This window comes from Podarcis muralis, chromosome 3 (assembly GCF_964188315.1).
Source record: "Podarcis muralis chromosome 3, rPodMur119.hap1.1, whole genome shotgun sequence".
Lineage (NCBI taxonomy): Eukaryota > Metazoa > Chordata > Lepidosauria > Squamata > Lacertidae > Podarcis > Podarcis muralis.
The window spans coordinates 60,434,761-60,458,650 of NC_135657.1; the positions used below are offsets into that span (position 1 = coordinate 60,434,761).

Sequence of the window (23,890 nt, forward strand, 5' to 3'; positions counted from 1 at the left end):
CTGGTTAGAAAACCTGCTGCCGAGTCAGTTTCTATTCCCACAAATTTATTATTTTTGAAGCTGTTAGGATTGCTTGCCATAATCACAGCATTTCAGAGGCGTTGCTTGTTCCTAACCCTCTGGGAAATTGTTGTGGGGACTGAGGTGGGTTTTCTCGGAAATATGCAAAACCTTTTCCTGGATCTGGATCTCAACTTTGCTTCCAGTATTTCAACCTTTGGAATATCTGGGAAGATCTCTTGATGTTAAGGCAAGGGTTGAGATGGGTTTCCACTCTTGTAACCCAAACTGTGCATGCCAATCTTACAACCTGATACCAGTCTTGCAAGGAGGTGTAGGACTTGAGTTGTGTTTTGCTTTATCGTCTTTCAAAAAACCTGGTATGGTAGTCTAGCTGAGCAGTCAGACTTCAAATGTAGAATCAACATGTGTTTCAGATTTCATTCTGATATCTCAGTGTTCAGTGACTTGTCATGCTACAAAGAGACAAAAAGCCACATGGCCAGTGGTACGGGTAAAGAGAGCTGGCTGTCATCTGCATACGGATGTCATAGCTCTCCAAATCCCCAGAAAGCAACACCCACTTTCATATAAATGTTAAGTAGTGTGGGGCACAGAATGGAAAACTGTGGTATCCACCAGGCCAGAAGCTAATGGCCAAGCAGAAATTCCTTAATGCCGCTGCTTGACAGCAGTCCTGCAGATAGAAGGAGAAACAATATAACTTTATACCTCCAATTCTCAATCTGAAGAGGTGTTCCAGGAGGATACCATGGTTGATGGTATCAAAAGCCACTGATATAAATGAAAATGAATAGAGTTGCACTCTCCTCATCTCCCACTCGGTATAGGTAACCAACCAGGATGACCAAAGCCATTTCACTGCTAGCCAGGAGTTGTCAAACACCTTAGGGTTCAGAGGAGGATGTCTTGAGAAGGAACTGCACCACCATCACTTTCATAAAGGTTGCATCTCAACCACTCACACAAAGAGGTCTCTACTAGCCTCCAGACCCAGGCAGCCAAGTATCACTGGCTAGTTCTTGTTCAAGAAAGACAAGGATCAGGAAGGCAAATAGTCAAGAAACTGATCCCAGTAAACCTGACAAAATACTGTATCTTGGACCGGTTCTATGGACAACCAGCTATTTGCTGCTGCTAAACCTCAGTGATGCTAAGTGAATCACTGGTCTGGGCTATCTAGAAAGAGGCAAGCCCAGAGTAGTGAGTCATGCAGAGAGACACAACAGTTCCTTCTAGAGTGGGTGACTCTGTCGTTTCTTTGCACTAGGAATGATTAAATAGCCCAGTCATTCCCTCTATTTCCACAACGGGAGAGTACTGTTGCTTACACAAGGATACCACCTTGTGTAAAAAACTGTGAAGGAAAGCAGAAGCCACCCAGTGGTGGAGGCTCATAGTGCAATCTTTTGGGGGGAAATTGTGAAGAGTTTGCCAGTCACACACATAATGCATGAGCAAAACCAGTGTAAATACAAACAGTTTATGGAGGTAAAAAAATCATGCAACAGGCAATTGCTTGTGATGCAGAAAAAGACGGTGCTTCACGTACACCACACCCTGACCGCTAAGCTCACATAGTCTTGAAGATAATGTGAGCAAGCTGTTGTGTGGGCTGATTGGTGCCAGCTGTGAATTGGTGCTGCTGACATGCTGCTCAACCCTTCATTTGGATATTTGCCACTATCCAGGCACAAAAGCTCTTCTAGGGTTGCCATACATCCTCTTTTTCCAGGATACGTCCTCCTTTTCCAGGACACGTCCTCTTTTTCATGCGTATGTAAAATGAGAGTTGTCATAGCAATCCATAGCTAAAAGTAGAAGTCAACAAATATGTACTATTTTTTGCTCTTCAAAATATGGCAACCCTATAAGTAGCCAATGTCTTGCTGTTTCTTTCCATTTGGGCATTCCCAGCACGTTCAGAGATAACTGGTAGATCTGGAAAGCACCCTGTCATCTCGCCTACATGTCAATAACACATGGCCATCTGGTGTTTTGAGTCCATAGCTTGGGTCACAGTTGCAGGAATCCATGTAGCACAAGGGCCATAGTTTCTGACATCCACAAGGTCGTCCGGGGCAAACACGTGCAGGTCTTTGGACTGCACCTGATGCTGATTGTCAGGGCCCTACAATCAAACAGAATTGTTAGCCTCTTGTTCTTTAATAGCTCGGCAAGTTTCCTTCCAGTTGTGGAATGTGGTGTGATGTGTTCTGTCAGGAGAAAACTTGCAAGGCAACAGTCTCAGTCACCCTAAAAAAATCAGCTTGAATGCATCCTTTGTTGTCCTGACCATCTGCTGAGACTGGCGATTCAATGCTGAATGAAAAGGGGCTGCTGAAGTGACCTGTCGGATCAGTCCAATGGACAGAATTCCACAAATGTGAACTGGGCCCCGTTGACTGCGACAATGGTGTTTGGCAGCCTGTGTGTTATGAAGAGTCTGCATAATGCCTTGACAACAACACAGGATGTCAATGATGAAACAGAAACCACTTCCAACCATTTGAAGTATGAGTCAACAACAATCAAGAAGGTCTACCCTTGGAAGGGGCATGAAAAGCTAATATGAAGTCATTGAGCATGGCATTTTTGTTGATTCCCATTGTTTCACTGGAGCATGTAGTGGCAGCAGTCTTGAAGCCTGACACTTGTCACACCTCTTCATGCATTCTTTAGCCTCCCTGTCCATCTTAGCTATGTCCAAAAGCCATAGGGAATTAACTGAGACAGTTCCAAGGCTGGCATAGTTTGGGCCCTGCTTGGAGGGGATCAAAGGATTCTGCAGTTCCATAGACACTGTCATGTCCTAGTGAGAGACTCTATTTCAGCTCCACAACCTGCAGAACACCACTAGCAGGAGAGGAATGGAGAAGGAGCTTTCCACCACCATGCTAGGAGGTTTCTCCAGTGGCTGGCCTCCCTCTTTGAGGGTGGGGCAACCCTTCCACTACTTCCTATGTGGCCCCCATCTGCCCTCTCAGGGAGCATAGGATTACTTTTTGTTTAGAATTAGTATAACACTTAAATTTTGCATCTCTTGCCTTTCCTTGTAGATCTTTGGCTCCACTGTCTGCATTTATTATTTTTTCAATTTCTCTAGCAAATACCAGTAAACGGGTCTCTGTTTGTTGTTGCTGTGGTTCTTATTGGTGCTTGCTGGCAAAGACAGTGAACAAAACTCAGTTATCATGAAGCCCATAAAATATGCAGCTCAAAATGGGTTATAGCCTGAAATGCAAGAAGATTCTGTGTCTTCTCTTTGATCTACATGTTTATAATTTGCTTTTTCAATAAAAGATTCTTTTTGCTGTTTCACCTGAGCCATACGTGGACTCAAAATCTTTTGAGATTAGTAGAGGGGTTGGTTGCACAATACTGCTCAATATATTTTTCATTACACCTTAAAATATATGTACTGTGGTTTTCAACTAGAATAATTAGTTTTATGTGCAGGTATTAAACAACAACCTACTCTTGTTTACCCCTGCGATTGTCTTTTTTCAATTATCTGTTTAAAACCCCTGCCCAGTTGTAATGCCAATAAATAAGTTTTATTTCTTTAGCACTGCTACTCTCTTTTTTAAATCCAAACAACACCACCTGTACCCTATCGATGGCAGGAAAAAAGCAGTTCTAGCTGCTGCTGAGAAATGATCTTTGAGAGCTAATCCAGGCTAATCTTTCTGAAAATGCACAACACATTTAGGGGCCTACATGTCTGTGCAGATACTCAGCTAAAGCCTTAAATCTGTTGCAGACAAGCCTGCAAAGCATTTTTGACATATTTCCATATTAGAAGACCAGGGAAGAGATCTAGAAGATAGAGGCCCGTTTTTTACTGTGTGTTTGCAGTGGCAGAGACTTGCATTATTGTGAGCATACAATAATTGAGTTTAAAATAAATCCTTGCGTCCCTGATCCTATGAATCTACTTCAGCTGTATATCCACTGTTAGGGCTTGTACAAATCTTATCTTTCTAGAGATGTGGAAGCACTAATCCTTTGAAGCAGGCTTTTCTTTCACTAAACTTGCCAGGGCTTACATCTGAGTAGACACTCACAGCAGGGAATGGCTAACGGGTGGTCCTCTAAATGTTAGATTTCAACTCCCAAGGATGGGATGTGTGAAAGCAGTTCCCGATCTAAAAATAAAATGCTATAGGGGGCAAAAGTCTGCACTGCCAACACACACACCACTTTGTGAATGCCAAGGGTCTAAAGTCTTTCTATTTATTTGAATATTTATAATATGTAAAATATATCAATAGCAGGTTGTTTGTTCCCAACTCCTCCTCTCCAACTCACACACACACCCCACCCCAACCATCCAAGCAGCAGCAGCAAGTTAGCTATGTCAGTGATAATGGAAAAGAACGGGGACTTTGAGGATGAACACACACATGAACAAAATGATCCTTGACAAGTTGCAAAAATGTTTCAAAGGAGAAAGACATGAAAGAATTCTACTGAACCTGGTCAATTCAGTTCAAGGGCTGAGGAGTAAATAAAGATGATTACCTGAAAAATAGTTTTGCCATTTGCAGGCTGGCGCGAGTGGGCTGTGTTGAAAAGCAACTGGAGAACTGAGCCACCTGCTTAGCCATTTGGAGTAAGTCTCACCCTAATCAAACCAGCAAGGAACGATTTTGTGAGAACTTCCATCCAATGGTAAAGTTGCCTTTGTATCTCCTTTCACATTTTGATCTGTCATCCTGCAATGTATATGAAAGTTCTGCAACATCTGTGTCCTGTAAACCTCAGCAATCAAATAAACTTGGTTTGTGGTTTTTTTTTGGTTTTTTTTTTTAAGATACTTTGGTGTATGCTCTGTAGTCTCTCCCTGGTGGAAGGCAGGGGAAAGAAGGGTTCCAGGCTAGTCATTTTTAAAGACAAGCCTCTCCACAGTGCTTACTTTTTTAAAAAAAAAGATGAAAAGCGAAGTCAAGACTTACTGATTTGAAGGCTCATGACTTTCCTGTCAACCAACCCAGCTACCTCAGCAGCAAGAAAGAGGCATTCTGCACATGCTCAAAGGCACTATTTCTATATTGACATCACACATTTCAGGGCTGAACATTTAACACAGGTTGTGGAGGAGCTGGTCTTTAACAAGTGTCCCACAATCACCCACTCAGTCTATAAATTAGATGAATGGGTCATAATTAAATTGAATGGTCATGGCTAGTTTGGCCTCTCTTATCAAAAGGCTTTTTTCCCCATTCCCTGGCACAGTGTCAGTAATGATTAAAGTGCAGTAAAGACCACCCCTAACCTGCTGTCCAGGGCATATGCCCTTACAACAACAGCAGCAGCAGCAGCAGCAGCAGCAGCAGCAGCAGCAGCAACTCCTATCCTATCCTATCCTATCCTGTCCTGTCCTATCCCATCCCATCCTCTCCTATCCAGGCCTGCATGAAGGAACAATACTATTCCAAAATGTAAAGTTTTCTTCTGGAAAAACATTAAATATTAAGTGTAAACAAAATAAGAAATAAAAATGTAATTATATTTGTCCTTGCATACATCAATTTCAGATCTTAAAATGTCCTCCTTTCTATTTATTAGACATACTCCCAATTAAAAGCTGCCTATTAAAAACACACCTTGTACAACATAGAATTATATTATATTAGTCACTACGGTTAATAATGATGATGAAAGGGATAAAACCTTTTTCCCCCTCTGGTCTAATTTTGGCTAATGTATTCTCAAGAGGAATTCCCATATTTATTGTATGCGTCCCTGAAAATTCAATTTACTTCCTTCCTGCTGTGGAAGGAAATATAAGCCTCTGAATTCCACGAGAGTGATTGTTTTTAACATTCCCTAATGTGGCTGTTTATTTCTGCTTTCTGTAACACCAGACTCTGCATCCCTTGTTAACAAAACAGCAGTAGAGATACCTAGCACATTTTTTCAGGTGACATTGCTGGATGAGATTCTGGAGATACATACCTCTCCCACAAATGCTTCTCAGCAGCCATGTAGAGTCGCCTACTAGGAGCTTGATATTTATTCTGCTCACCCAAAACTGGCACCACAGGGAAATTTAGAGCACCTGTCATGTCACAATACATAGTTGGTGTGTCACATATTGTGCAGACTTGTGTAGCGGGGAAGGGCGGTGCTATAGATCTAGCACCCTGATGGTGGTGTCACTGCATATCAGGACAGTGTAGGAGCAGAGCAGAGCAACAACAAGCCAATCCAGAATTTCCACCGCTGTACCCGAACTGTCCCAACCTCACCAGCGCCCTGCCACTTCCCTGCACCATCTATGTCTGGGGCAGCAATGCTGCTGCTCAGAGGACAGGTCCATGGTGTCGCCATTCCCTGCCAGCTGCTCCTGTTCAGATACCACTGAGGGAAGAACTAGATTCTATGAAGGCATCAGGGCTGGGATGTGGGTAGCAGTCTGAGGCAAACTAGGAGCCATGGGTTGAGCCAGGAGTCAGGAACGAGTAAGTCAGAACCAACAGGCAAACCAAGAGGCAGAATCAAAGAGCAAACCAGAAGTTAGGGATACACCAAAGCTCAGGAAGACCACATGGCTCAAGCAAGGCTCAACTTGGAACAGGAAGCACTTTATACTACTTCCTGCCTGCCCCAGATGATCCGTTTGGCCAGCCTGGGTGGGCAGAGTCAGACCATAACCTGCAGGTATTTCTCCAACAAGCTGCCACCTGCTGTTTGGCAGTTCACCACACCAAGGAGCACACACAAATTCAGCAACTCCTGACGGAAGGAAACAAGGGGTCTTCTCATGGTGTCATGCAAAGGCTGGGGAGCATTTACAGGGAAGAAACTGAGCCAAGCTCATTGGCTGTGGGGGTGGGGAAGTGGTTTGTGGCCAGTGCTATTTTTCTAGAAAAAGAGGTGGCGGAACTCACCATGAATGCCTCCCTTATTCTTTTATAATGGCCATGGCACCCACCTGAAAGATGCAGGAACTGAGTTCCCGTGAGTTCTGGCTGGAAAAAAATCCCTGTTTGTGGCCCAAGAATGGACAGGCATGGAAGGGGTTCAGTGGCCATACTGCTTGCTTGCTTGCTTGCTTGCTTGCTTGCTTGCTTGCTTGCTTGCTTGCTTGCGAATGTTACCCTGGAAGAGCATCCTACTCCTGCATTAACAACAACAACATAATATATAAAGAAATGTGGGTTGAGGCTGTATGTTTGTTTGTGTAATGACTTGTGTGTCCTTGAAATATGACAGAAATAACTGAAGGGATTCTTGGTTTGGCAGAAGAATGGGCAAAACAGTATAAGGTGAATACAATGGAAATCCACATTCTTGGAAGCTAACTGTGAAAAGGCCAGATAAAACACTTCCTGGGATTGTCAACTGTGAAACAGCACCATTCAGGAAATGTAAGCAGAGACTACAGAGCACAGGACATTACAGCAGCAGCACCATCTGGTTTATTGGTTTTATTGTTTATTTATTTATTTATTTATTTATTTCAACAATGTATATACCATTTAACACCATAGTTTCTAAACCATGTACAATGTGGTTACAAAAGAGATACAAAGAATAAAATCACTTAAAATTAAATTTCTTAAATGAGAAACGTTTACCTATAATCCCTGCTGAAATAAAGTAAAAGGCATATTTCATGAAGTCTTTGATTAAGGCAGGTAAATTTTGTTCCATTTCAGTCATCCCAGCACTGACAGGGGGGCTTTTCTTAGCCAAAAATGAGGGAGGGAGGCAGAATAAATGCTCTTGGATGGTTTCAAAGCAGCATTTAAGAATGTAGGGGGTTATTCGTTAACCACTATTTTAAAACACACAAAATCTTTCCTGTGCTCAGAAATTTTCCAAATAGATTCTATTAACCACATTTCCTGTGCTCGGAATTTTTCCAAACAGATTTCAGCAGACCTCCAAGAGCATTTTTCACATCTTAGCTGAGGCTTGAATCGATTGAAACGAGCACGGCTTTAGCCTCATGTGTGAAAACACCCCAAGTCTCCACTGTGCCTACTTCCTTCTGTAATTTCATTGCATTTATGTTCTCCAGGGACTACCTGCCAACCCACAAGACTGCTAGCAGTGAAACAATAAGAGAACACAGGGATGGGGGAACAAACATTGCATATACCAGCTAAAACAAGATGTTTCAGACAACTAAAGGCCTCTCAAGGGACTGCAATTGATTTACCCTACATGCGCACCGATAGCTCCTTGCTTTCTGGCAGTTCTTCTTATTTGCTCCCGCGGGTTTTCTACTAGCGAGGTTCAGCCCAACAAGATTTGAAGTCAAGTTATTGTTTATTTATGGAGTAGGGAACTAGAATTTATGAAGGCTTCTTTAGAGCAACTCTGACAAACACATGACTAACACCATAGCCTTCCCCACCCCTGCAATTACACCTTCGCAATATCTATACTTTCTGACTGCTTCTCAAGGCTGGAACATTGTCTATGTGTTCCACTTCCATTGCACATGTTTATTAAATCCAGAAGGCAATAGCTGATTAAAAACTGCTAATCATAGGACATACATATCCTTGTTACCCTGCTCATGTCATCCTTACCACCATGCACCTTTCCCTTTCTCCTTCTCTTCTTATTTCTCTTTCTCAGCAAAGAGATGGAGCCTTTGAAAGTCTCTAACAGCTCAGATGAAACTCAGGGCAGATCCACACCATACATTTAAAGCACATCCAACACACGTTTGACACCCATGACTTCCCCCAAAGACTCCTGGAAGCTGTAGTTTGTTGTGGGTGCTGAGAAAGAATTGTAGCTCTGTGGGTGGGAAACTACAGTTCCCAGGATGCTTTGGGGGAAGTCATGGGCTTGAAGTGTGCACTGGATGTGCTTTAAATGTATTGTTATGAGTTTGGGGGGATTAGGTTGAATGCCTGGGCCCCCTTCTCATTATTGGACTAGCCAGGCCAACTTCCTGGTGAGTTGATAGCCTGAGTGAACAAAGGGGAACAAAATAAAGGGCAACAAAGGTCTGTGTGAGACAGCAAATGGGTGCAGCTCCCCTCCCTCAATTTGCAGGTAGTTGGAAGGACAAGGGCAGAGTTGGGAGCAGAGAATTGGAGTGATGTGAGCTAGAAGCAAAGCAGAAAGCTGGGAAGCAAGAGAGAGATAGAGCAATGTTTGATTGATGTTTGAATCCAAGGCTGTGGCTGTGGGGGAAGCAAGGCCCCCTTGGGGTGTTAATGCTGTGAACGCCTCCATCGTAGGCTCAGTTTGTATATATTATATATACTATATACGCATAAATAAACCATATATCCTAAAGACACCACAGTCTCTGCTGTGCCTCATTTCCAAAAGAAACACAAACCCCAAGTAAAGTGTATACCAGTAAATGCCTAGAATCCCTGGACTCTTGTACTGCTCAGAGACTGGGGTGGTATTCAGTAGTGTGGTGTAGATCTGCTATTTGGAGTACCGGTACTTGCTAGCTCCCAGTGACCAGCTCAAGTTCCTGCCAGCCCCAGGTCTAGCCTTTCTTGTGTTCCAGACTTGAGATCTCACTCCCACCTGTGGGCATGTATGCACAGTACAGATCTGGGGCTGGAAGCACCACAAAAAACACTGACCCAAGGCACAGATCCTCATGGACCTTCATTATTCTTACACAGGATGGCAACAAAAGCACCAACAAATCAGAGGAAACATGTAGGCCATAGAGATAGCCTATGATCAGATTATGGTTCTGAGGGAATTTCTTAGAACAACTACAACAAGCCACACCAGGGATCCTTCCCCACCCCCCTGCGATCCCAGTGTTGTAACATACTAGATCTGTGGTTTTTACAGTTCAGTTAATGAAAACTCATGTGACTGGTAATTTAATTGGAGGGTGACACTTTTTAAAAAATGTATTTTTATGTGAATGTTTTACCAGATTCAGCCTTCACTCTGGTGCTCCAGCCCCTCCCTGTCTCTGACAATTCCATATGCTCTATCTCCCCTGACTCCTGAAGCAGCCCTCTTTCTTCCCTCTACCTGCCACCCTTGGTAGCTCCATTTCTCTCCCCCTCATTTTTCCAGCTGCTCCACTCACGTCACCTAACATGGAGAGACAATATTCCTCAAAGGAAGGAAACGGCATTTTCAACTTCATGTGTGAATCAGCCCTGAGGCTGTTAATATGTGTGTAGAATAGGAGAGGAGGAACAGAACAAGGTTCCTGTGCTCAAGTGTCTTCCAGTATTGAAAGAAATACATGAGTACTGCTGAGATTTGTAAACTTGAAAATATTCATCGTAGAGCAGGGGGAAAGTTGAAACTTTTATTGAACCAAATTCTGCTGGTGCAAACATACAAAGTAAAGTCTCTTGAGTCAAAGCGAAATTATTTACACAGACAAAGGATGGCAAAAAATAACTATCATATGTGTGTCTTTTTTCTTTTCTATTTTAGCTGGAGCTTTCAGGACTGTTGGCAAGCTTTCACTGAAGACCACTTTGCCACTGATTCAGTAGAGAAAGAAAGTGCAAAACCAACAGACTCATCAGTGCATTTCAAGTTCATGACGGAACTATGGAGAGAAGTTCACCACGGACTTAGAAGGTAAGTAGCAAAATATGGGTGGTTATTGTACTGCCACTTCCTTAAAGCTATTGGATATTCCCCCTGAATGTTTATTGGGACAGAAATGTCATACTATTAGTTCTCTGAACAAATGACACACATTTGAAGAACAGTTCAGTTATCCTGAGCAGAGAAGTGGAAGATCATGGAATGTGCTTGTAGAACAGTTTGGTTTCGTTTGTTTGTTTTGGCTGATTCTCCAGGACAACGCTTTCTTCTTTCATGAGATGCTCCTCCCATCATTCAAAGCACATTTAAAGCACACACACCCTCCCCAAGAATCACATAGCATATCCCTCACAGATCAACAATTCCATGCGCCCTTAAGAAACTACAATCTCCACAGAGGCTTCAAGTTAGAAAGAGGGAGGCCTTTCTGGGCTCTCTGGTTCTCAAATGGACCAAGGGCTGGACCTCCAGCAGCCTGCAGCCTATAGGAGCCCACCCAATTTCCCTGGGGGAAAACAGGTATGAATTGCCCATTTTCCCAGACGGGAAGCACCGTCAAGTTCTATAGAGGAATCGGGCTCTCTAATAATCGTCCTACACAGTGGTCATTCAAAATGAAAGTGTCGTGCAGTTATCTTGTTTATCGGGTCTCTAAGACATTTTCTATCCCTTGCACAACCCCTCTGATGTGCTACAGGCCAGAAAGAGATACATCACATAAGACTACTGTGTTGTGCCTCTCAAATGTCACATGGGAAGAGTCTATTAAATACAGACTTTTTCAAGCTTCTTTGTGTGTGTCTGTTCTTCTGTTGTATTATTTTGTTTTGCCTAGAGTAATTGATGCTGGTTTGAAGGCCTCCTCCATTTGAAGGGTTGCCTTGTCCAAGCCTGGCTTCAAGATAAAGGACCATTAAAAATAAAGAACAGGAAGTGCCCTGAAGTTGCCCTTCAGGGCTTAGCACCTAGATAACAGACTGAGCAGTCTTCACTCCCCACTATGGTGAGAGGTATTGTATTTCTACTTAAATTACAGTAATTATTTCTAAATCTGCAGCTTTATTTATTTACTTGCTCATACACATCTGTGTCCGGGGGGCGGGGGGGAACGACGACAATATCTTAGTGGCTACCCTAGTTACAAAGATAAAAAAATTAAAGCAAAACAAAAAAAAGAAACCAACATAAGCATGGCCACTGAGGATTCATGCCTTTAGCTAGTAAACACAGCTAAATTATTTGTAAAATCTCCTGTTCAAACATTAATAACCATTTGGACAGTTTAAAAATGCAATACCTGAGACAAAAGAAAAAGGGAGATCATGATATCATTTTATCCAACACTCATTTGCAGTAATGCATTCACAAAATGATAGAAGGGAAAGGAAAGGCTTAGGTCCCCAAAGAAGTACATTCATTTTCATTATAAAGATATATAACAAAATACACGTTCATGCAAACTTGGCCTTGGTCTGAGAATTCTGTATATTCATTTGTCTGAAAAAATAACGAACGTAGAAAGCTATGCTATTCTTGCAGTAACAAAATGTCAACATTGTCATGAACACCTTGCAGAAGCAGCTCTCCAGGGTAACTAACAATCTTCCTTCGTTTTGCAGCTTTAAGAGTCCCCACCAAAGCTTCAAAAAGGTTGGCACATTTGTCATCAGCAAAGAGCACGCCAAACTTCACACTCAGTGTCCCATCAGGATCTAGACAAAAGAAATAATTACATTGTGATTATAGACAATATTTTTATTTCATCGAGCATTAATTCATTGTCTTTTACATGATTTTCATGCATGATTTTACACTTTTGGTCTTATTATTTTAGTTGTCCTGGTGTTTTTTTGTGCTTTGTATGAATTGCTTTTACTTAGGTTTTTAGAATTGCTGTAAAGTGCCTTGTGAACAGTTTTCAGTTAAAAGCAGATCTGAAAAATACTTTTATGACTTTGGGATGTTAGACTACATGCAGAGACCTTTCTAAGGCTACAGCAAGTGTTAAAATCCAATCAAGGCTTCTAATTATTGGAATAGTCAGGCCAGCCTCCTGATGAGGTGATCGCCTGGGTGATGGGCCATTAAGGGGAACAAAAAAAGTGGATCTGTGTGAGACGGCAAATTGGTGAAGCCTCTCCCCCCTCAACTCGCAGGAAGTTGGAAGGACAAAAGCAGATTCGAACTCATGGTCCCTTCCAACACTTCAATTCTATGATTCTATATTGAGTACTATTAATACAACCCAAAATCATTTAGGCCTAGTTAAGCTAAAGTAACTCAGGGGTAACTGTAAAAATTCTTGTCACACCTTAAAAACTTTTTAAAAAAAGTTATTATGGCATAAAGCAGGCATGGCCAAACTTGGCCCTCCAGATTTTTTGGGACTACAACTCCCATCATCCCTAGCTAACAGGACCAGTGGTCAGGGGTGATGGGAATTGTAGTCCAAAACATCTGGAGGGCCGAAGATTGAGGGTGCCTGGTGTATATCATCAGTCAAAGTGAATGACTTTTGTCTTCTGGGTTTCTGGGGGTTTTCCTGTTGTTATTCTGTCTCTCACAGCTATAATAAACCTACCATTAAAATTATGGACTGGTCATTTCTTCATCAGAGGGCAAACGGGAAAATTTAGCAGGGGATCAAATACTTTTTTCCCTCACTGTAAACTCCACATTTAGGTAGCACAGAAGCCAATGCAGAGCAGAGCTGCCTTTGCCAGTGAAAGCCAAACACACATACTCTGCTAGTCTTCTTAGCATAGCTAGCTAGGAATTTGCTAGATCAGAGCCCAGGAAAATGGAAGCTGGACAAACATTAACTGGAAATGGGAGTTCTGAAGACACTTCCTACAGTACGTAAGTCATAGGTGAACCCCAAAACAGAGGTGCTAAAGATAATTCTCCAGACTGGAACAAATTTTGTAACTGTATCCTATCACATTTGAGTTGTTCTCAGAAAGTTAAGTACAGAAATCTTGACTGATGTGCATCCAGTCTCCCATGGTTTGAGAGTGAGGTAGATTCCTAAACCGTTACCGTCTTTCTTTCTTTCTTAACCACTAAGTTCCTGATACTTACTTTTGGTCCCCAGTCTCCGAATCTCTTCAACTAAAAGGCCGATTTCATGTTCAATGTTCATTGTTGCCTACAAATAAATTATTTAATGGGTTACAACTTGTTCCATTCAGTTTTCTTTCTTTTCTTTTCCAGATCACACCACACTGGATTATTGTGGACTCAGTGCCAGCGGCGGAGAGTGTCTCCATGCCACAAGGGTGCATGTGTGCATGTGTCTACAAACAGAGTCCACTGTGCCCGCCCAGCCCCTACCGCCACTGGAGCAACACCAGTGCTGAGTGGCATGGCTGCTGTGCCCTCTTCGTGCCACCCTCTGTGGATCCGAGCCTTGCAAGGCTTCTTGGAGAGGGCAGTGTGGGGATGCGGCAGCCATGCTTCCCGCGATCCCAGTCTCATGCACAGCCTCAATTACAGCTGCATATTCCTGCATTGCAGGTGGTTGGACTAGTTCAGGCTTCCTCAATGTTTTTGGCCTACAACTAGGGATTTTAGGAACTCCCTACAGCTAGGGATCCCATGATCCCTAGCTAGCAGGACCAGTGGTCAGGGATCATGGGAATTGTAGTCTCAACACATCTGGAGGGCTGAGGTTCAGGAAGCCTGGAGTAGTTGATCCTCAGGGTCCCTTCCAATGCTATGATTCTGTGATTCACCATCTTTTTACATTTTATTTTTTTAAATTGGCCACCATTAACTCACTTAAATCCATTAATATCAGTGGGTCTACTTGGAGTATGACTTGAGCTGGATACAACCTGCAGGATTTAAATCACTACTTTCCTCAACAAAACACAAGGAAAAGCTGGCACAGTCTTCTCCGATTACTGGTTCTAGATATTTTATGGTCCATGTGCATTTTGTGCTCAGGTTATTGGAATAAGCATTGTTAATTTTGAGACCACAGGTGGTTTATTCCTTCAGCTCTGGTCTAAATTGGAGAGAAGTGCCATATTTAATTCCAGCATGGCTAATTAAAGGATTGTATTCCATATGCTTTCAGAAAGGGCATGTGTGTGTGAACATGCATGTGTGGCACCCAAAGTGCAACAGGTTGAAATACACAGAACAGAATATCTGTAATACTGTAACAGAATATCTGTCCATAGGCTGAGAAAAGGTTTAAGCGTTGCTGCTGACACATTGCTGTCACTTTAACATGCTCCACACAGCACATAAAACAGCACTAGAGGAGTTTACCGTGTGCATCAGCCAGTGCTTATCATGCTGCCACATCAAACTTTGATGATAATTTGCTCTGCGTTAGAGAAATGACCCAATCTGTGTAGTAAGCCCTGAACACAAGTGTTTCATTATATAGTAACGGCAGTCACATGAAGCAATGCAAAGTGAACATGTGGAGGCCAGTCATTAGTTTTATCTTTTTTGTTCCTCTGGTAAGAAAAGAGAAGTTGTTGTTTTTCCAAAAACAATGAAGTTACAGTTGATGGTGGAATTGTGTAAGCTGGTAGCGTGCCATGAGGATTATGCCACACATTACACAGCAGTAAACTAGGATTTGCCACTGGGCGTACATTCAGCAGAGAACTGCAGTCAATGCTGTCTCTCTGATCTGTATACTTGTGGAATATAAGTGTTTCCACACATATTTGTCTCATTGGGTATACATTTTTAAAAGAGACATTGCACATGAAATGGTTTCACAGTTCCTCTGAAAAAAAAGTGGAAGAGTAAAACGGCCAAACACCAAAAACATAATTTTATCATAGATAGGCAGGTGGTCACAGACCACAGCATCCTGACAACATATGCTGTAACATTGCCACCTCCAATGATACTGACCCGCTGAAGCAAATTACTTCTTAAGCCAACCAATGGCATTTTTACTGGATAAAATTATTGTTTCTGTATATGAACTGCATATCTGGATACCGCCCTAACATGTCCTGTCAGCACAAGGATTTCTGCTTACACAGCAGAACTTTCCCTCTGTCTTCTCTCCTGCCCACATACCCCACACCCATCCAAAATCTGCACTGAAGAGCTGGGGGAAATCCCAAAACAGATTTAGGGGCTGGGGGATTGAGTTTCATTGTGCCAGCAGAAATCCTTGTGCTGATGGGACAAATTAGTTGGATATCTCCCACAGAATGTCCAGAACTAAACCCTTGAACAGGAGTTGACAGACATGCAAGTTCTTCTTCAAGAATCAGTCCACAAACTATTACTGCCCCCAGATGATGTTTCAATAGAGACATTCACCTTATCATTTTAACACAGAACACAGAACATATTAGAAGCAGGGCAGAGACTTTAGCAGACTGTCTCTTAATTTCCTGTCTATTCACCATAACCATGATGGCTAAGAAATTGCCATATTTCCAGTTAAGAAGTAGAATCCTAAACATGTCTACTCAGAAGAGCCATTGAGTTCAATGAGACTTACTGCCCAGCAAGTGAGTAAATGACTGTAGCTGCCACACACATTTATCACTGTCATGATCCTGCTTCCACAATTACATGAAATGCAACAACTTGGAACAAGTATATTCCCAGTTGAAGACTGGAATACTTGAAATAGAATAAATGTGGCAGGAAGTGGCCAATGTCTCCTTGAATATGTTTCTGTTCACACATTATTCCAAGGTGTTGAAAGGATATATTTATCTCCAAATTTTCACAGCGTGCTAAGGCATGAAGTTGGATCCCAATAGATCAAGAAGCTGTAGAATTGCAACTCCCATCTCCCCTGACCAGTGGCCATGCTATCTGGAAAAAGTGGAAACTGGAGCCTGGGGAACCAGAGATTCCTCACCCCTGCAACAGCTAAATGTTAGTGGGGGAGTTGACTTAGGATGCTGGTCCTAGGAGTGCAGGAGAGGCAGGAAATGGGTTGGTTGTGTTTAGGACCACAAATTCCTTTCGTGTGGGTTAGTTCAGCGCTCTACAAACCAGTCGCTGAGTAACTTCCTTCCTGATGCTTTGCACACCCTAATTTGGCAATGTTGCCTCTGGGTTCAGATCACGCCAAGGGAGCCTTCCTTGCTGCTGCTGCTGCTGCTGCTGCTGCTTCCCTGGGCTCCCACAAACCCTCCTTTCCCAGGCTACCTCGGCAAAACAGCTTTTTGCCTGTGCGCGTCCCCCACCCCACACTGCTTTCTTCGTCATTTGCTTCCAAGAGCAGCAGCAAGCCCAGAAGGCACGCCGCGCGTCAGCTCTTCCGTGAGGAAACCTGTGCTGGAGACTCAATGAGAAGACGGAGGCGGGGCGGACGCGGGGAAGTGGGAACTGTTGGCGTGGAAACAACTCGCAGGCGCCGATTGGAGGAAAGCGGACGGCGGCGCACGTGCCGCCCCGGGAGCGAGCCTTGCAGCCCCGACCCCAGGCTTTTTTGCTTGGAAGCCAGCCTCACTCCGCCCACCCAAAATGAGCTTGCTTAGGAATGCCACCCTGGTGCTGCCATTATGCTGAGCATTAAGTCCCGCAAAGCATGTTGATTTATTTTATTTTACTAGGGAGAAGATCAGCCCTGATTCCATATGAAACCAGCGCGCGCCTTATAGGGGTGAGAGCCCATCACAAACCCTTAGCAGTAGCAAAGAATACGGATTTTTTTTATTGTTTAATTTAAGAAAAGGAGGGTCTAAAGACTCCTTCCCCACCCCTTTTTCTTACAATAAAAAATAATACGTGACGCGCACCGGCGGCTTCTTCCTTTCAGTCCCCAACCGCGTGCAGCAGGTCACGTGGGGGACCCCGGTGCGGAAGTACTGCAGGTTGACACGCCGCCTCCTTCCTAAGCAGGGCCAGGGCGAGAGATCCCCGGGCTCCCCAAAATCGCCACCGGCTTGGATCTCGGCGCCAAAAACGCAGGTTTTACTTAATGGCTGCATGCATTCGCCTGTTCCCCCCATCCATGAGCCCCAGGTCTGAGTCGGTTGGCCAACCACCGAGCCCCTCCATGCCGCCGCCGCCCACCACCGGTTGCCCACCCTCGTGGTGCGCCCCCATCTCCACGCTCACCTTGATCAGATTCCCCTGCGCAGGATTCCTTCTCCTCCTCCTCCGGTTTCTTTGAATGGTTAGAAAGGAGCCGCCTTCGGAAGCAAAGTACAGGAGGAAGTGTGGCTCTCGGAGGGAGTGTCAGAAGGAGGGAAGCTGCTGCCAAAAAAAGGCACAAGAATAGGGTAGGTGCCGCCCACAGAAAGGAACAGAAGCTCTCTTGGGAGAGGGAGAGGAGGTGGGGCGAGCGAAACAGGTACAGAAGCCCTGTCCTCTGTTGTTAATGTTGCGTGAGCAGACTCCATACTTGCGGGATCTGTTTTGGCCCCGCCAGAACCTGGAGATGCCCCAACCTGATTCAAAAGAATTTAAAGAATTGTAAGCCCAGGAATTCATTTTGAATACCAGAACTGAACTAAGTCCACAGTCCTTCCACTCCTGCTTAACCTATAGAGAGAATATATATATTTTCTCTATATAGTGTAAAGCAGGGGGGACTCATTTTGTTGCTGCCATCGTTAAACTGGTGGGAGTCACATAGAGACCTACTAGTTGATCCAGATCTGCCTTCTTCCCAATGTAAAAGAGGGTATTTCAGCAAAAAAGCTTCTTCTACAGACCTGTTCAGCGCACAGAAACCCTTTCATGATTTGCAGTGGCGTAGCGTGGGTTGTCAGCACCTGGGGCAAGGCAAGTAATTTGTGCCCCCTAACCCATGGATTTGCGCCCCCTAACCTGTGGATTTGCACCCCCTAACCTGTGGATTTGCCCTAACCCCAGATGTTGCACCCGGTGCGGCCGGCACCACCTGCACCCCCCACGCTACGCCACTGATGATTTGCCTCTGGCCACTCTGCTTCTATAATGGGCTTTGGTACAGGATTCACTTCTACAGAGTTCTCCTGGGGAAATGGTTTGTGGAGTTTTCACAAGTGATGTGTAGACCTACTTTAGGTAAGGTGAGGAACCATCGATCCTGCAGATGTTACTGAACTACAACTGCATTAGCACCAGTAAGCATGGTCAGTGGCCAGGGATGATGGGAGCTGTAGTTCAGCAACATGGGGGGGGGGGTTTGGCAAAGGTTCTCCACACTTGATATAACAGCTGGTTTGCACCTGTATGTTCATTATATGCTACGGCAGCATCAGTCAATGGTTTGTATGTACAAATAAAAAACTTTATAGATCCAAAAATCATCAACAGCCTGGTGGAGTAGCCCCCCTCCCACTTTCCCAGGGCAGGGGTTCCAACTTGAATAAAATATTGGGGGGATAAGTAGGCCCCACCCTGCATAACTGATCACATGATGTGGTGTGCACACACTATTTGAATGGCGATGGAAGGTGAAGACCCCTTGGGCCCCAGGAGTTGGCGCCTATGTCCAGCAACTTCAGAAGTTACTGTGTGCTCTGAGAGAAGGTAGAAGTGTGGAAGCCCAGACCAGGAAGCCTGTGCCACCAGCTCTTGAAGTTGGCCTGAGAATATTTTGTACTATTTGTTTATTGCAGAAGTTTAAATTGTAATTATAATATTTTAAATTAGTGGTGCATGCCACCCCAATCTCTGAGCAGTGTGGGATTCCAAGGGTTCGGTTTCCTTGGAATGAGGGACAGCAGAGACTGAGGTGTCTTTCTGATATATGATTTATTTTCACATATATGCAACCTGAGTCTATGGTGGAGGGGCTCACAGCATTAACAACCTAGAAGGTCTTTTTTCTCCTGTAGTCACAGCCTTGGATTCAAGCAGAAATCAAGCATGGCTGTCACTTGCTGGATTCTGCCAGTAGCCTGCTTTTAACCCAGCTCTAGCTCACACACAATTTGGTTTTTGTCTTTCTCACTATCAGTCAGGTAAAGGAGAGGTCCCTCCCATTTGCAAATTCTTTTCTTATACCAATGACCAATATTTAGGGTCATTACCTCACCAAGAAATCTGTCTGGTTTCATCAACAATGGAATCCCCCAAACTCACAACATCTTAGGTGCCTTAGTAGAAAGGCAACAAATTAACTCAGGCAGACTTTTGATATTGTCTCAGCTACAATACTTTTCAAAAGGCTATTCCCAGGTTCAGCTATGACTTATCAGTTGCCGGACCTTCCTGTGGCAATGAGCAAGTTACAGTGGGGCCCCGCAAGACAAATGCCTCGCAAGATGAAAAACTCGCTAGACGAAAGGGTTTTCCGTTTTTTGAGTCGTTCCGGAAGACGAATTTCCCTATGGGCTTGCTTCGCAAGACGAAACGTCTTGCGAGTTCTTGCGAGTTTGTTTCCTTTTTCTTAAAGCCGCTAAGCCGTTAATAGCTGCTAAGCCGTTAATAGCCGCTAAGCCGCTAATAGCCGTGCTTCGCAAGACAAAAAACCGCAAGACAAAGAGACTCGCGGAATGGATTAATTTCGTCTTGCGAGGCACCACTGTATTGTCATCCAGAGGAGGAAAAAAACTTAAACACATTGCAGAGTTCCCAAAAATAGACCAGAGGCAATTATACTTCACCCAGCAGAGCTTTACTGCTACTGAAGGCAAATGAGCATACTATTCACAGATCCAATACATTCAGGATTGGCACAGTCCATGAGAAATCCAGTTGCAGCAGACTTAACCTTAACAACTTATAATAAGACTAAACCTTAACACCATAGCATACAGAACAGAACACCACACTAGAACAGATAGATAGAAAGAGAAAGTGAAACCCAGGCTTCTTCTAGCCGTATTTTTATAGTCAGCATGACCTTGACAGAAAGAGATAAGAGAACCAGTTTAAACCAGCTGAAGCTATAACCTAAACAATAACCCAAACATCATGAACTTTCTGTCACACAGAGAAGCTTCCAAAACCCTCTTGAATTAATAATAATAGTAATAGTAATAATAATTTATATCCTGCCCATCTGGCTGGGATTCCCCAGCCACTTTGGGCGGCTTCCAACAAAATATTAAAATACAGTAATCCATCAAACATTAAAAGCTTCCCTAAACAGGGCTGCAGAACAGGAAAGATCTCTACACATCAGATCAATACTTTCTGTACTAAGAAATGCAAACTGACAGTTATAGCCCACTTAAATTCTAAATGCAGTTGAGACTAACCATGAACTCCTATGTAAGTCAACTCAGAAGTAACCCCATTGAGTTCAATTAGACTTACTCCCAAGTAAGAGGGTATGGCATTGCCACCTAAGCCCCACTGATCCCAGGACTACTGATTAGACATCCCTAGGACTGCATTGGAAGTGTGTTTTCTGTAGCTCATTCTTCATCATATCACTTAAAAGTTCTTAGCCAGTTTCCCTCCTCTGGCAAAAATAGTACATTTAGGATCAGGGAGAAGTGGAGGGAGGCCTTTGGGTTGACTCTTAACAGCTTTCAGTCTACAGAGAAACATACAGTGGTACCTCGGGTTACAGACTCCGCTAACCCAGAAATAGTACCTCGGGTTAAGAACTTTGCTTCAGGATGAGAACAGAAATCGCGCAGCGGCAGCAGGAGGCCCCATTAGCTAAAGTGGCACCTCAGGATAAGAACAGTTTCAGGTTAAGAATGGACCTCCAGAACAAATTGAGTCCTTAACCTGAGGTACCACTGTACGTGTCCGAGTGAAGGATTTACACTATCATAGTTTCTTCTCCTAACATTCAAGCATGCAGGTTGGAGGAGTGATAGGGTCCACAAAAGTCTCTGTCATGTGATTATTCTTGACACATAGATTGGCTCTAAAAACACCTAGCCTAACTAACTAGCATTCAGCATCTTCCCCAGTCCAAAATCCTCTCTCATTTTTCATCTCACCTGCTTTGCCTTATTCTGAGCATGCTGGGCAAAGCAGCCTACTCAGTTTCAGAAAAAGCCAGGTGATCAAAGTGTCTTCCTTCCTTCCTTTCTTTTTGATTTGACCAGTGAAGGATCTTTGGTGCCTGAAGTGTGAGTCATCATTTTTAAGTTTATATTATATATTACCATTGCATTTGGGGAATGGAGCATAGGGGTAGGAGTAATCTCCATGTTTAGATAGCTTTCTCTGTTTACTTACTCAGACAGCTTCCTATGTTCTTTTGCAGAGCTCTTTGTACTGCAGCATAGTAATCAATGGCCTTTTCTAATTCTTTATTTCTACATTCTGCAGGATTAGATCAGGACAGTAAGAGAGATGAAATGCTGTGATCCTTTTTAACAAGAGTGGCAAACTGACAGCCCAAAAGGCAGATAGCACCCCCAAAACACATTTAACATCTTTGCTCAGTTTCATTTGTAAGAAAAATAGGCAATGAATCTCCATATGCATTCTACTGCCAATCTGCTGTTTGAAGATACAGTGGTACCTCTACTTACAGACGCAATCCATTCCGGGGTGCTCTTCGCACCCCGCAAAGTCCATAAATAGAGTGCCGCTTCTGCGCATGTCATGATAGAGCGCTCCTGCGCATGCATGAAGCACGCAGACTGGGTTTGCCGCGTTTGTAACCTGAAAAAACGCAACGTAAAGCAAACACAACTCAAGGTATGACTGTATATGTTTTAAGGAAGCATATATCCCCTCCTTCGTTCCTTCCATGTCCTCATGCCATCAAAGTGCAGGGGCTTCATAGTTATAAAGCCTTGATCATAGGTTGTGGTAAGTTGTTTTGTTCTGGAACAATATAATGTCTGGACAATATAATGGCTTCCTGGAATATAGCAGCTGGACTCCCTTGGGATGAAAGGCAGGATATAAATTTAATAAATAAATCTGCCTTGTAGAAAGAGATGTAGCTTTTAGTAGTCTGAAGCTGCATTCCTGTACGCACTTACATAGGAGGAGGCCTCACTGAACACAACAGAACTTACTTCCAAGGAAATATGTATACGATTGTGCTGTCAGAAGTTTATGTTAAAAAGAAATAAACAGGGAGAAACACTGCAACAGTGTCTAACTACATGAAGCTACACAGTATGGCTAACAGTTTTTCGTTTCTCTCTCACACATCAAACCTCACTGTGAAGGAAGTTTGCAGTGCATTTTTCAGAAAACAATAGTTAGAAGTCAACAAAAAAGTTTCTCCCACAACCCAATGCAACATTTACACTTTGGCTGCAATAAATGGCTGGAGGAAAATATTTCACAAGACTCCAAGAGGGCTTCCACCTATGTACGTTATTGACAATGGGTTTATATGGGTGGAGGTTTTGCTTAAAACAGGAGCACAAATCCTAAATGATAGGGCCTAGACATGGGTGTAGCCAAGGGGGACCAGCGGGGCAGGTGCCCCCCTAAATCAAGTAAATCAATAAAAACAATTAACTGAGGTTCTGCCCCCCCCAACATAAACCCTGGCTATGCACATGGGTCTAGACCAGGGGTCAGCAAACTTTTTCAGCAGGGGGCCAGTCCACTGTCCCTCAGACCTTGGGGAGGGCCGGACTATATTTTGTTTTTTTTGGGGGGGGAATGAATTCCTATGCCCCACAAATACCCAGAGATGCATTTTAAATAAAAGCACACATTCTACTCCTATAAAAACACCAGGCAGGCCCCACAAATAACCCATAGATGAATTTTAAATAAAAGGACACATTCTACTCATGTAAAAACATGCTGATTCCCGGACCGCCCGCGGGCCGGATTTAGAAGGCAATTGGGCTGGATCTGGCCCCTGGGCCTTAGTTTGCCTACCCATGGTCTAGACTAGAACAATAATACAGTAGCTTCTAAATCTGCATGTTGTTTCCCTAAATGTAAATAAGAGCCAACTAGTATTAAAAGGGCGGCAATGGGGATTTTGAGTTCACTGCAGTGGAATTCCTGAAAGGCAATTCCTAGGTGACAATCCAGAGAAAACAAACAGAAACGAATTTGATTTTTGTTTTCCCCAAATGTGAACCAGCGCCAAGCAGAATTTAAAGGGAGGGGGCGGGAATTTGAGTTCGCTGGGGACAAATTCACAAGGGGCAGGAATTCCCTCCACACTTTATATGTTCAAAGGATGCGCAGGTCACAGGCTTGCAAATAAGCTACATTCCCGCACTTTGCTCTGCTCTCTCCGCTTCAAAAATCACCAGGGCTCCAGCGCTGCTTCCGCTTATCAAACGGCGCGGCGGCAAAAAACAACAACACCGGCCCTTATCGGTGCTAGGGAAAGTGGAAAGAGGCTGCAGTTGTCCCTCCACACCGCCAGGTGGGGGTGGGGAGAGAGAAACGCAGGAGCAGATTTATCAGCAAGCTGGAGAGGAACCATGCGTGACACACTACGCGCGTCAGCCTATTTTCGCATCCGGGTACCACGGGCAGCTTCTGGAGGCGTTTCCTCCCCCCCCTTTTTTTT

General features: G+C 43.8%; 1 protein-coding gene across 1 annotated transcript; it reads right to left on the reverse strand.

The window, feature by feature from the left end:
- Positions 1 to 10,277: 10,277 nt before the first annotated feature.
- ABRACL (ABRA C-terminal like) lies at positions 10,278 to 17,826 on the reverse strand. Its single transcript, XM_028723557.2, has 3 exons — positions 17,605 to 17,826; positions 13,624 to 13,690; positions 10,278 to 12,254 (listed from the first exon to the last, which is right to left on the reverse strand). The coding sequence occupies exons 2-3, from the start codon at positions 13,682 to 13,684 to the stop codon at positions 12,070 to 12,072; spliced, it is 246 nt and encodes an 81-aa protein (XP_028579390.1). The 5' UTR covers positions 13,685 to 13,690; positions 17,605 to 17,826; the 3' UTR covers positions 10,278 to 12,069.
- Between the last annotated feature and the right edge of the window lie 6,064 nt (positions 17,827 to 23,890).